The sequence below is a fragment of the Cricetulus griseus genome, chromosome 2 (assembly GCF_003668045.3).
Source record: "Cricetulus griseus strain 17A/GY chromosome 2, alternate assembly CriGri-PICRH-1.0, whole genome shotgun sequence".
In the NCBI taxonomy this organism is placed as follows: domain Eukaryota; kingdom Metazoa; phylum Chordata; class Mammalia; order Rodentia; family Cricetidae; genus Cricetulus; species Cricetulus griseus.
In genome coordinates this window covers 164,693,827-164,707,234 of record NC_048595.1, presented here as the reverse complement: position 1 = coordinate 164,707,234, position 13,408 = coordinate 164,693,827, and the positions used below count along the sequence as shown (strand labels likewise).

Sequence of the window (13,408 nt, the reverse complement as noted above, 5' to 3'; positions counted from 1 at the left end):
CAACCCACTTCCCTTTTCTTTCCCAGCCATTACCGTATTGCAGAAGCCAAGCACTTGCAAAGAAGCTTCCCTGTTCCTTGTAAGCATGTTTTGTTGTTGTTGTTTTGTTTTGTTTTTTGGGTTTTTTTTTTCTTCTATTGGCCTCCTTTTAATTTGTTTTCTGTTCCTCATGCCTTACTGGAAATGGGCATTTTCACTAAAGACTTGCATAGATTCAGACAGATTTGTCTTTCTTGGCAAGAATTCTTCAGAGGGGTCCAGCTTGCTTCCCACACCAGATTGGACAGTTCCTTTTAGTCCTATTCTGTGATGGAGACTCGATTGTGTCTCCCCAAACTGCAAACGTTGAAGCCCTCGCCACCATGATTGTGTTTAAATACTGGCCCTTAGTGAGGTAATTAGGATTAAATGAGATCACAAGGGTGGTGCTCTCATCCGAAAGGACTGGTGGTGTTACAGAAAGAGGGAGACAGCAGAACTCTCCCATCTCTTGCTGCTCACAGAGGAAGAGCCATGGGAATAGATTGAGAAGGTGGCTGTCCCCAAGCTGGAAAGCTGCAAACGACCCTCGTGAATGTCAAGCGTTTGCTTTCTCATCTCTCCAGTTGCATGTTAGTGTTTCCCTTTTTCTCAGCAGCAGCATGTCTATTTTTGTTTGCATTGAACAAAAACAAATATGTGACTTTCATTTTCTAATCTGTTCACTTAGGTTTTTATTATTTCTTCCATCCTACTTTCTCTGGGTTTATTTTGTTTACTATCTAATTTTACTGTTCATGAATGACTATACAATTTTGTATTTTGGGGGACTGGAGAGGGAGCACACCCTGAAGCCCACAAACACTGGTAATGCCACCCAGTGCTTCCTTGGGCGCCCGCACTCAGCATGCACAGTGGGGGGAAAGGATATTTTAAATTCTTTTTGCACTTTAAGTCTTTATGTTCTAGAAATCTATGTTTAGAAAAATGGATTAGAACTCTATCCTTTATGGTTTGTGGTGTTTTTGTTTTTCTGCTTGATTGCTTCTCAGTTAGGCTGGATTCAGTACCTTTCTCCTGGCAGGAAACTGGGCCTTAGAGTTTGCTAACATTTGTCATATAGTAAGTGTTCCTGGGTCCTTGCCTGACTTTCTCTTCTACCTGTCTATGCTGCCATTTCTTATCACTGGAGTGAGAGGCTTGTGACCTCTCCCATCTCATGCTCTTCGCACTGGCTACCCTGGGGTGCAGCACCCCTGAGCCTCTGTGTCAGGACACTTCCAGTGTGCTACCTGGACTCTTGGGGGCTACTATCCTGTGACACTTGAAGTTCCCCAGCACTTTTCATCCCAACAAAATGGATTTAAATAGCCCTTGGACTATCACAGCTGGAAGATCCTGCAGGCCCAGAGCCCATCGTGACTTGTGACCTGGGTGCTCTTGTTATGTCTCTCTTCCAGACCCCTGCATTTGCAGTCCAAGCCAAACTGAATTTCCCAGCCATGCCATGTTCAACCTCTTCAGTGCTGAGCTTGCTGTGCTTCTCCTTCCTTCCCCTCCCCCAACCCCTCCCCTACAGCTCCTGCAGGCCTCAGCCCATTGGTAAAACATAGTCATTCGTCACACTAGCTACTGTAATGAGCCCTTTTTATCTGCTAGCCAAAACTGAAAATATTTCAAATATTTTCACTTTCTCTAAAACAAGTAGTACTCTCATTTTTCAGATGGAAAAGCTGAGGCTCAGAGGTCCCATGAATTACCTAAGAACACATAGCCACTTAAACAAGGGATTCAGATTGGCTGGCCTGACTCTACACTTATGTTCATTCTGCCCTCATCTCATCCCAACCCAAGGGTCTCCATAGCATCTCAAGATTCTACCCCATCAGACATCTCTACTCAAGGTGACAGCCATTGTGAGGCTCTGTGTCATGATTAGCACCCCATCTCCAGCACGCCATGCTGCCTACAATTGTGTACTTTGTTGTACTTAGACACTATGTGATTGATGTCATACATTGTATAACTTTTATTTGGACGCTAGCTGTTGTAACTAAGACATTGAAATTGAAACTTTAAGGTATTTATGCTTTTAAGTGGGTACACCTCTGCTGGCTCTGTTAAGGACTGACCTTCAGATTTGTATCTGCAGTGTGCCACCTGCTTCAGACTCTCCCAACAGTTTCTTTATGCTTGAAAAGGGGGCATAGGGTGTCAATACTTTTTCAGTATCCCTTTATATCATCCTCTTCTTTCAGCTGTCCCTGCAGTAGGCTTGGAAGGAGAGTGACTTTAGAAGCCTAGCCTCAAATGTTGTTGAGTCCCTCTGTAACCCAGGGTCTTACCAGGTGGGCTTTTCTTTCCTTTCCCCAAGGGTAGCAGGTCTCTCTCTTGATCTCCCTGCCCCCCCATAGGAATATAGGGTATTGAGCCCACTTGCTTTCCTGCCCCAAACCCCAGTACCAGGGCTGAGTGGAGTAGGTTGGGTTCTTGCTTCTCCCTGGAGGCAGTGAAAGTCTGCCTATGTGCTCTTGGCCTGGAGGGTTTGCTCTCCCCAGCTTTTGTGTGGCACTAGAGGATGATAGCCACCTCCACCCCATCTAGGGTCCTGACCCTCCAGCTCACCCTGGCCACCATACCTAGACCCACTGAATTCCTGTGGGTCTATGGAGACCATACACTGCACCAGCCTGTGTGAGAAGGTTCTAGTCTGTCTCTCTCCTCACAGGAGCAATCCTCGCCATGCAATCCATTTTATCTGTTGATTTATAAAATCTTCCCTGATGGGTGCAAGAAGACGTCAGATTGTGCAAATTATCTGGCCTTTCTGATTATAGAGTAAGTTTGGCATTCTTTGCCATGTTCCACATCCTAAGCGAGGACCCAAGTCCATGTCCCTGATGTGTCCTCTCCCGCCATGTGCCTGCCCTTCACCTCACAGAGTCTGTTTGAAGGAACTGAAGCCCAAGAGAGTGATTTGCCTCTGTCCATAGCAGGCCAGGAGCTAGAAGCCAGCCTAGGCTGCCCCATGCTGCCCAGCAGCTCCACAGGCCATTGTCTTCCACACCACTGACTCAGAGATTGGTTATCCTGGCAGTCGGTTTATAGACATTTGCTCTTACAGGTCACTGGAGGGTCTTCCCTTCTCAAAGCTACCAGTGGCTGCATTCAACATGGTGGAGGAATCAAAAGCAAAGTTTTAATTGGATTGGTTTGAGATCGCGCTGAAGGAATTTTTTTTTTCTTGGTTTTTCAAGACAGGGTTTCTCTGTGGCTTTGGAGTCTGTCCTGGAACTAGCTCTGTAGACCAGGCTGGTCTTCGCAGAGATCCTCCTGCCTGTGCCTCCTGAGTGCTGGGATTAAAGACATGCACCACTACCACCCGGCTGGAATTTTTTATGTTAATCATATTTTTGGTAACTCTAAGAAAATTTGCTCTCTGGGTTGAGTAATTTTTGTTATTTCTTATGAAGGCTGAGTGACACTTGAGTGAGAAGGGATTTTTAAAACACGCATAAAGCACTTGTTTTTACAAATAACTAAGTTAGCTGACTCAGCACTCCTTCCTGGACTGGTGAGAGTTAACCTGCAGCTACAGAGATCAAAGCAGAAAGGACAGACAGACAGAGGGGTTGAATTTGTTTGTTTGTTTTAAGACAAGGCCCATCTTCCCAGGAGTGAGGGGTCGGAGAAGGTGTGTTTTACTCAAGATTTTACTTTTTATAGAATGTGGAAGGGTGTTTCTTAAGAAGCTTAAAAGCGACTGCTGATTCCAAAGGTGATTGTTTAAATTGTCAGACTGTCGTGTGTGCAGTCTCAGTTGCCAGCTTAGCCTGGGGAAGGTGGCCAGCTCTGCTCTGAATGGCACTCAGGGCTGCTGGAGCCTGACAGTGCAGAGGGGCCACTGTAACTGCCAGTCAGGGTAAAGCCGCTGCAGGCTGATTTCTGGCCACAGAACAGTCCCCTCTCTGGCTACGCTACAGGAGCCCAGTCCGCAGACAGCTGGCCTTTGATCAGAACATTCCTTTTTTTTTTTTTTTTTTTTAATTGTCTGGCCATTTGCCAGTTATGGAAAACTATGTGAAGTTAACCAATGTCCCCTAGTGGCCACAATTACCATGCCACCAGTGCCAGCACAACAGTGTGATGTAAATCGTTGCTCCCAGGGCTCTAGCTAGGCCTGTGGCCCACATTCAGGCTGTGTCCAAGAACAGGTGAGGAAGACCACAGGGCTTTACATTCCCGCACGAAAGCAGCACGCCAGAACTCTGCTTCCACTCCACCTGCTTCCCCGGCTTTAATAAAGTCACCTATTGTCCCCTTCGGTCCCAGGATTTACTCTTGGGCTATGATTCGTGTGTAACGTAAAGCCAGTTCTTTCTCTTACAAGCTGGATGTTTTGGGAGAGATCCAGTTCTGGCTAGAAATAATGTGGTCACAAAGCTTTTCAGTGTGTGTGCCAGTGAATTAACAACATAAAGATAACAAGAGTCTATCACCAAAAGATTACCTTTGAAGGCCAGGGAGCCGTGCCTGTGCATTTCCTCCCCTCCCTGCCTTTGGCAAAGTCCCATTAATTTTGTTGAAGGTTTTATTTTCTGCTGAAAATGCAGGAACTTTAGACAACTTTCTTGGAATCCCCCCAAAACTAATACAAACAAGATACATATGCTTCTCTTAAGGAAACTAAAAATAAATGATTTGAAACTGTATAAATTCCCTCTTAAAAGGAAAAGGAAGTTTATAAAATGAGAGGCAACTCTGAGTGTTGTTAACTGTGTAAAATATTCCCACAACTGCCGACTTATCCATCAATATTGGGTTACTACTTAACATCGAGATGTTGGATTTCCATCCCTACCTGTACAGACGATCAGAAATGCCTGAGACTGGGATTGTTCTCCCAACACACACACACACACACACACACACACACGCACGCACGCACGCACGCACGCACGCACGCACACACACACACGCACGCACCTACACACCTTGGCTTGCTTATTTGGTCTGGGCTCCATTCCTGCCACGCAAGCTGCATGTACTAAAAAGAGTGGACTGTGAATCAAAAAAAAAAACACTAGTTTTTGTTGCCTCTGAGTACTTGTTTGCTCTACCCATGAACCATCACATAGACTTCTGTTTTTGAAATAGGTATTTCCCCTGTAGCTCAGACTAGCCTAGTTCCTGAGATCTTCCTGCCTCTGCCCTGAGTATTATTTTATGTTTGTATTTCTGAGGTAGGGTCTGAAACTTGGCTGACCTGGAACTCACTATGTAGTTAGACCAGGCGGGCCTCAACCCCAATAGAGATCCACCTGCCTCAGTCTCCCCAGTGCTGGGATTAAAAGCACTTGCAAGCACACCTAGATATTTTTCTTAGTCTTAAATGAGTTAAAATTTATTTTTATTGCCAGGCAAGTGTTGGCACACACCTTTAATCCCAGCACTTGCTAGGCAGAGGCAGGCAAATCTCTGTGAGTTCAAGGTCAGCCTGGTCTACAGAGCTAGTTTCAGGACAGCTAGAGCTGTTACACAAAGAAAGCCTGTCTAGAAATACTACTACTAATAATAATAATAATTTTATTATTTTTAGTTGTTTTTTTTTAATGTGTATGAGTGTTTGTCTGAATGCATGTCTGGTGACCGCAAATCAGAAGAGGGTGTCAAGTCCCTGAAACTAGAGTTGCATACAGATGACTATGAGCCTCCATGGGATTCTCAGAACTGAACCCAGGCCGCCTTTGAGAGCAGCAAATGCTCTTAACCACTGAGCCATCCCTAGAGCCCCATACTTTCATTAAATTATAACTGGTCCTTTGGGGGATAGTGTATAGAAAACTGATTGACACTGTAGAATAAAATAATGTTTTTTTAATAACCGTGTTCCCCTTATTCTCTCAAAATCAGCTTTGCCTGATTCACAATTTGAGCTGGCTGTGGGGCTGACAGTCAAGCTGACATGGTAACCTAACTCTCAATCCCAACACTTGAGTTTGAGGCTAGCTTCGTCTGCAGAGAAAGTTCCAGGACAGCCAGGACCACACAGAGAAACACTATCTTAGAAAAAAGACTAAGAAGTGTGATTTCTGAGTTTGTTGCCTTTTTATTTTTCTCATTTATTTGTAATATATAAAGTAAAAATAATCCTTTTTCTTTTAAGTATTTCAAAGTTCTACAAGTTCCCGCTTTAGAAAGAAGTCATGTACTATTCTGTGTCACACAGTTTTAAGGGTTTTTACAATTGCTACGGAATTGGAATTTCATGCAAAATAGACACACACACATGCCAGCCTGGTCTACTGAACGAATTCCAGGACAGCCTTCAAAGCTACAGCGAAACCCTATCTCGAAAAAAGAAAACAAAAAGGCTGAGGGGTTATTTTAAAGGCACAGCTCATGCTTAGCAGGCTCAAGGCCTGGAATTCAAGTTCCAGCACTTGATTTTTACAAAATCTAGTAGTGTGGAATAGCAGGATTAAATAACCTTTCAGGTCTATCTAAAGTCCTGGGATTGGGGTGAACTGTCATTAAAAAGATGCACTCCAATTAATTCATGCCAATTTTTCATCCTTTTGCGACTACAGTAGTGATTATTGCCTAATAATGCCTTTTAAATTGAAACAAAAAGAACTTTATTGACTTCCTGGCATGTTCTATGGGCACCTGCCTCAGAATCCAGTCAAAATGGCAACTTGAAGATTCAAATTAAAAAAGAAAAAAAAAAGATTCAAATTAAATTGCAGGTTGTATTTATGTGAATGGTGTTTCTTGGAAATAAGAATTAAGCAAAAGTTTGATACTTTTGTTTTTAGCAAATCTGAATTCCCCTGGCATGTAATTTACCCTGATTGTCTCATGATCTGCTTGGTGCCTGGAAACTGCCGTTGATCTTCGAGTGGGGATGCACAGACCCACAGAGTAGTTTCTAGGAAACAGCACAGTAGGAACCCTGGCTGTTTCTTAAAGGATAATTAAAGTGGTTAGCAAAGAACTGCTGCCACTTAAAAGGGAAATGGACTAGTTGCCAGAGCTATGTGTTGTGTACTCAAGAATAGGCAGTCGACCACTGGGATGGACGTAAGAGAGGGAGGGAGTCTAGCACTGCAGTAGCTGCTGGCTATAGTGCCCGGTACTTCAGAGCACACTTTAGGATCATACTGTAGGCTTCCTAACTCATGACTGAACTAAAGAGTTACCAACTTGAGTAAAATGATGTATATAGCAGTTCTTGGTGCAATCTTAGGGACACAATTAAAACCAATTAATGTAGATCCCTGACTTCAAGGCAACCTCATTTTTTTTTCTCAAGAATTAGTACCCTTGGAGCCCTTGTGGGAATAACTATAATTGGCATCCAGCTGGTGCAGCCTAAGGACTGCCTGAGCTTCGTGCAACCTGCATCTACTAGTACTAATGGTGCACACTAGTTTAATGTGTAGAATTTCACCCAGGCTGTGATCAAGAAGAAAACTGACCTTGCCTCAGGTGCTGTGATTTAGAGCCAGCTTCATATTGAAATATTAATAATGTAAATTATAGTGTTGTATGTTAAAAGATATTGATAGAAGTTATTATAGTCAGTGACTCTAAGTTAAGCTTGAACTTCTAAATTATAATTTCTTGTTTTTGTTTCCTAAGCAACTCACAACAGTAAAATATCAAAACTGCTGTACAGTCCAGCAAAATGGGAAATCACATAAAATTCCTTTATTCTATTTCCCCAAATCGTATGTCCAACTAGTTAATCTAAGTAATGATAGAAACTGTATTTTCTTGCATGAATATATATGCTAAACTATAATACATTAAAGGAAGTTACCAGAGGAACAGTATCAAAAAAATTAATAGACTCCTTTAAAGGTGAGGAAATTAGTATAATTTTGAAATATCCTTTTGCTGAGATTGGTCACAGTGAACACAGTTACACACCAGCAGAGTGACGCATACCTGTAGGCCCAGCATCTGAGAGGAGGAAGTAGAGAGGCACAGTCAGCCTCATCCCATGAACATGACAACAAAGATGAACCATTACAACTGTGAACTCTGAGGAAACATGGACAAAAAGCCTAGGAGTCCATAAAGAGATGGCAGTGTGGAGTACGGAGGTCATGCTCTGACATAAGACCTTTTCTTGGAGTGGGTCACACTTCAGCCCTGTGCTATGCCATGGCAGTCCAATGGTGTTGGCAGAGGATACAAATAAGGATCTCAAAGTGGGAGCTAAGCAGACTGCAGATTTTCTTCTAGATTTGCTAGTATTTAATTTATTATATGAAACTCCATTTATCCCTTACTGAGTTAAAAGTTTTAACTGTCATCATTTAGTAAATGATGAACCGAATTCTTGATGAATTCTTGCAGGGCATTCCTGCATCGTCTTTCGAGAGCTGTCAGAACTGCCAGTGATCACCCATATTCCCATCACTTTGTGGCAGGGTCACCTGAATTCCCATCTCTTTGTGGCGGGGAACACACACTGATTTGTTGTTGGGGTTTCCTTTCTCCATAAGGCACAGGACCTCAGTGTCATTGAGGAAGTGATCCGGATGATGTTGGAGATCATCAACTCCTGCCTGACAAACTCTCTTCACCACAACCCCAACTTGGTATATGCCTTGCTCTACAAACGGGACCTCTTTGAGCAATTCCGGACTCATCCTTCATTTCAGGATATAATGCAGAACATTGATCTGGTAAGAATACATGGTGGCATTTGTCTTTATTGTCTGTATTATACTTTTTTGATGTCAGGTCCACCGAGTAGCCCAGGTTGTCCTCAAACTCATGACCCTCTTGCCCCCATCCTCCGAAGCACTGGGATTTATAGACATGGACACCTCACCCATCATGATGCTTTTTTAAGTAGTAAAGGTGATAAAGATCATTTTAGCAAACTGGTAAGAATGATTGACCAACAGTGAATCCCTTCAGAGGTGAACTGCATTTATACTTTGCCCTAACACTTGTATTCCACCTGTCCGAGTGTTTTGCTCCAGCAGACTATTCTCTCTGCATGTGTATTAAATTAATGCCCATGCTTAGTAGAATTGAGTTCATGGTTTCTTTAGTACAATACTGTATCTCCAAATTTTCTATCTCCCTGGCCTATGTGTAGATATCCTAAATTATATTTAGCCACTATTACATTGTTGTTCAGTTTTATCATTTCCAGTGTTCCTTATCAATCCAATCAACTAATGAGCAACTTGTAAATAATCATCTCACATTTAAAATTACAATTTTGGTCTCTTGTTTGTTTGTTTGTTTGTTTTCTGAGACAGGATGGCCTCAAACTCCCTGCATAGTTGAGACTTGCTATGATCCTCCTGTCTCAACCCACCTTTTAAGTTCTGGAATGACAGGTGAGGTGTATGCCTTCATGCCTGGCTTAATTTTGGTATAGTTTTAAAGCTGGAATTTTTCTGATTCTCACCATCAAAGGATATCTATGTATTCTCAAGATTCAGTACAGGCTGCCAAATTGCTTTCCAGAAATAAGATTTGTACATCTGAGTATTGTCATGTGTTTCCAAGAGTGACCCATAGAACACTGTTTTTGTAGTTTTGAATGTGACAGTTATTAATATTTGTCATTTTTATAGCAAAATGTTTTTTGTTTACTTGTTTATTTTTCAAGACAGGATTTCTCTGTATAGCCCGGGCTGCCCTGGAACTTGCTTTGTAGACCAGGCTATCCAGGCCTCTGCCTCTGAAGTCCTGGGATTAAAGGCATGCACCACCACCACCACCACCCTACCCCCTGGCCAACCTCATTACTATTTTAACTTCTCTAGTATGTTTAAACATGTTTATATGTCTGACTACTTTCTGTCCTCTCCAGAAACAGCTTTGCTTATTTTTTATTACTGTATTAGTGATTTCTGATTCATTGGGGGTCCATAAATATGTCTTAAGTAGCTTCTGTAATTCACAGAGTATCCTTGTGTAGGTTACATTTAGGAAGACATTTAATAGTTCAATTGTACTACAAGCATGGATATATAATCTCACTAAGAGTGCAAATGTGCATAGCTACCTCTAAGGTGTCTGTCTTTATTAGTTGTTCTCAGGTGAGAATCTTCAGGCTCCCACCAGGGCTCTACGAGCTGTCTGCAGGGTTTCAAAGTCTAAGTTGGAGGGAGGTTGCTCTGAGTTGGGGTAGGATGAGTAGGGAATGGCTTCTAAATGCCTCTTGGCTTTGTGGGTGATTCCTGACTAAGTGCATAGTTTCTGATATTTAATATGTTCTCTATCCATCCCCATAAGGCAGTTTACCAAAGTAGACTCGTTCCCCTCAGTCCCTTAATCTGGTGTAGATTGGTGAGCACTGAATCAAAGTCAGCCTTGGGCCTCAACTCCCTCCATTCCAGTCTCCCATGCACAGGACATAGCAAGTGCTGAGTGCTCTGGAATCCTCAGGATAGTCTGTGAATGGAGCTCCAGTGAGGATAGTCTGTGAATGGAGTTCCAGTGGACAGTGCTGTAGCAAACTAGACTTTGACCTACTCTGCAAAACATCTAACAGAGAGAAATGAAAAAAATAATGCTTCTTGATGTAGTGGTACAAAACCACTGACTGATCCCAGCAGCCTGAAGGCTGATGCAGAAGTGTCTTGAGCTCAAGGCGAGCCTCGGAAACATTACGAGTCCCAAAGATGGGAGAAGGGAGAATGCAGCCCCAGCTCTGATCTCTCAGATCAGAGCATCCACCCCTTCCTCTACAATAGGCCCCTTCCTTTTACACAGGCCGCTTTATGGCCATGTTAAAGACTGGACTGTTGGGTGGAAACTGCTCTTTCTTGCTGGGAAAACAGCTTTGTAGAGCTGAACTCATTTGTTTCTTTTTGGAAGTGAAGCACTCATGTTTAAGAATCATGATGCTGGTGAATTAGAGGGATAACAAAATCCTTTTTCAATGAGCATTGGAAATTGTGCTAAGCGGCTTCTAACTCGGTTCCCTGGAAAGCTAATGAAGGTGGAATGTCAGCTGTGTCACCAAGCAACCCTGCTATGATACAAAGCTATGATGGAATGAAATTTGATTGGCAAGCTGAGTCTACATTGGGAAGAACTATAAATATCTAGTGAGAAGCAATAGTTTGGGGCTTTTAAAAGTAAAAGATCTCATGACCAAGTGTGTCCTTATAGGGACCCAGAAGCTTAAGCTGTCACAGTGTAAGTTTCTCTTTCACATGTTCTCTAAGCTGGGGTGGTCTACCCACAGTAGTCTGCGTCCCTTGTATCTGAGCTGGCATTGAGGGGACAGAGACCATCTGTGAAGCTATTGAAAGGACTTCCAACTGGACCTAATAGCACAAGTTTGTCACAGCTCCTCAAGAGGCTTAGGCAGTAAGATAGCAAGTTCAAGGCCTGCCTGGGCACAGAGAGGGTTCCCAGGAGAATCCCTTGTGGCTTTACTGATGGCATGCTGTGTTTTCTGCCCTTTTATGCCTCGGACGCTTTGATGTATGGTTCTGCCTACAACCATTACCCAAGAATGGATATTTCAATAGTGGAATAATCTTTTCTTCCATTTGTTTCTAAGCATATCTTTTTCAAGCTGCAGGGCAGAGAATAGTCTTTGTTTTCCAAGTTTATCCAGATCTTTGCATTATAAAAAATGCTTAATAATGATAATCTTTGCCAGCCTCCATTCTGTGACATCCCATTCTCTCTGTGTCTGCCCATTTGGCTGTCCTCTTCCTAGCCTAGCTTTTGCTTTCTTCCAGTTTCCTTTTGCACAGTGTCTTAGTTAGTGTTACTATTGTTGTGATGAAAGACCATGACCAAAGCAACTTGGGAGGAAAGGGTTTATTTCACTCACAGTTCCATATAACAGTTCATGATCAAAAATAATGAGGGCAGCAACTCACAAAGGGCAAGAACCCGGAAGCAGGAGCTGATGCAGAGACCATAGGGGGGTGCTGCATATTGGCTTGCTGCTCCTGGTTTGCTAGCCTGCTTTATTTTTTTTAATTTATTTATTTATTATGAATACAACATCCTGCCTCCATGTATATCTGCATGCCAGAAGAGGGCACCAGGTCTCATTATGGATGGTTGTAAGCCACCATGTGGTTGCTGGGAATTGAACCCGGGACCTCTGGAGGAGCAGCCAGTGCTCCTAACCTCTGAGCCATCTCTCCAGCCCCTCAGCCTGCTTTCTGACAGAACTGAGGACCACCAGCTCAAGGATGGTAACCACCCACAATGGGCTGGACCCTCTCCCCATTGATCACTAATTAAGAAAATGTCCTACAGCTGGATCTTATGGAGTCCAGCATTTTTTTTCATTTAAGGTTCCCACCTTATAGATAACTCTAGCTTGTGTCAAGTTGACATCAAATTAGCCAGCACACATACCTTCCCATTCTCTCCCTCCCTTGCCTCTCCTTTCACTTCCTCTTTCCCTCTCTTCCTTTTTGGACGGTATCTTCAGTACGTACAGTAGATGGATGATACCTGCACTCTCTTGGGGGGAAATGCTTTTTAATTCCCATTGTGGTAGCCAAGGTATTATTCGTGTTTCAGACAAGCAGCTAGCCCAGAGCCAGGAACCCCTGTAGTCATAGATGTAATGACGATAAGTCTTTGTTAGCACGAACATCTTTTGGATGATTTAGTTTTAAATTTGCATTTAAGCCATTTGTTTATTTTCTCCTTTCCTTCTTCATTTTGTTTTTATTGCATGCTTGCCTAGCATTTATATGTCTAATCTTAATCATTATAAAATAAACCTGAGGTGTATTCAATTTAATCCTCGATTTACAGATAATGAAACAGGTTTAGAAAGATCAGTTTGCTCACAGCCATCCAATACAGAAGTGATAGAGCCAGAAGTCAAGGTCAGATGGTCTAATAGTAAGGCCCATACCTTGCTCAGCATGCCTCCCTCCTGACCCAGTCAGCAAAGAGTCTTCACTTTCTCTTTATTTGCCTAAGAACCATCTGGTCTAACCATACACACAAACGGGAAGCTCCTGTTTCCTCCCTTCTTCAAGATCACACACTGTAGAGTCTAGTCCATCTATATCTAGTATCACAGCCTATTGGTAACCAGGCTTCTGGTATGCATTAAAATATCTCTGAGAACTGGGCTTGGTGGCTCAAACCTGTGATCCCTGCACTGAGGAGAGTGAGATAGAAGATCAGAAGTTCCAGAACAACCTGGGCTACTTGACTAAAAAGAACAAGAAAAGGCCATGAGGGGGGTCTTATGTTTTGTAAAGACATACATAGACTATCTACAGGTTTGAACTATAACCATTTCTAACTCGATGTGTGTCAGAAAGGATGCAGAGCAGAGTGGAGGGCAGCAAGTGAGGCCTCACTGCGAACTCACACATGGACGTAAAGCAGGTGTGCAGCTGGCCTTTTAGGCAGTGCTTACTTGCCCAGAGTTGTTGGAATGAGCCATTTCAGG

At 43.0% G+C, this 13,408-nt stretch overlaps 1 protein-coding gene across 5 annotated transcripts in view; it reads left to right on the top strand.

The window, feature by feature from the left end:
• Positions 1-13,408, top strand: part of Dym (dymeclin) — a 257,330-nt gene that overhangs the window by 193,973 nt on the left and 49,949 nt on the right. For all 5 annotated transcript variants that reach the window (XM_027397915.2, XM_027397914.2, XM_027397913.2 and 2 more), the window contains one exon: positions 8,496-8,678. In XM_027397915.2, the coding sequence (XP_027253716.1) occupies positions 8,496-8,678 (183 nt within the window). The remainder of the gene's footprint in view (positions 1-8,495; positions 8,679-13,408) is intronic.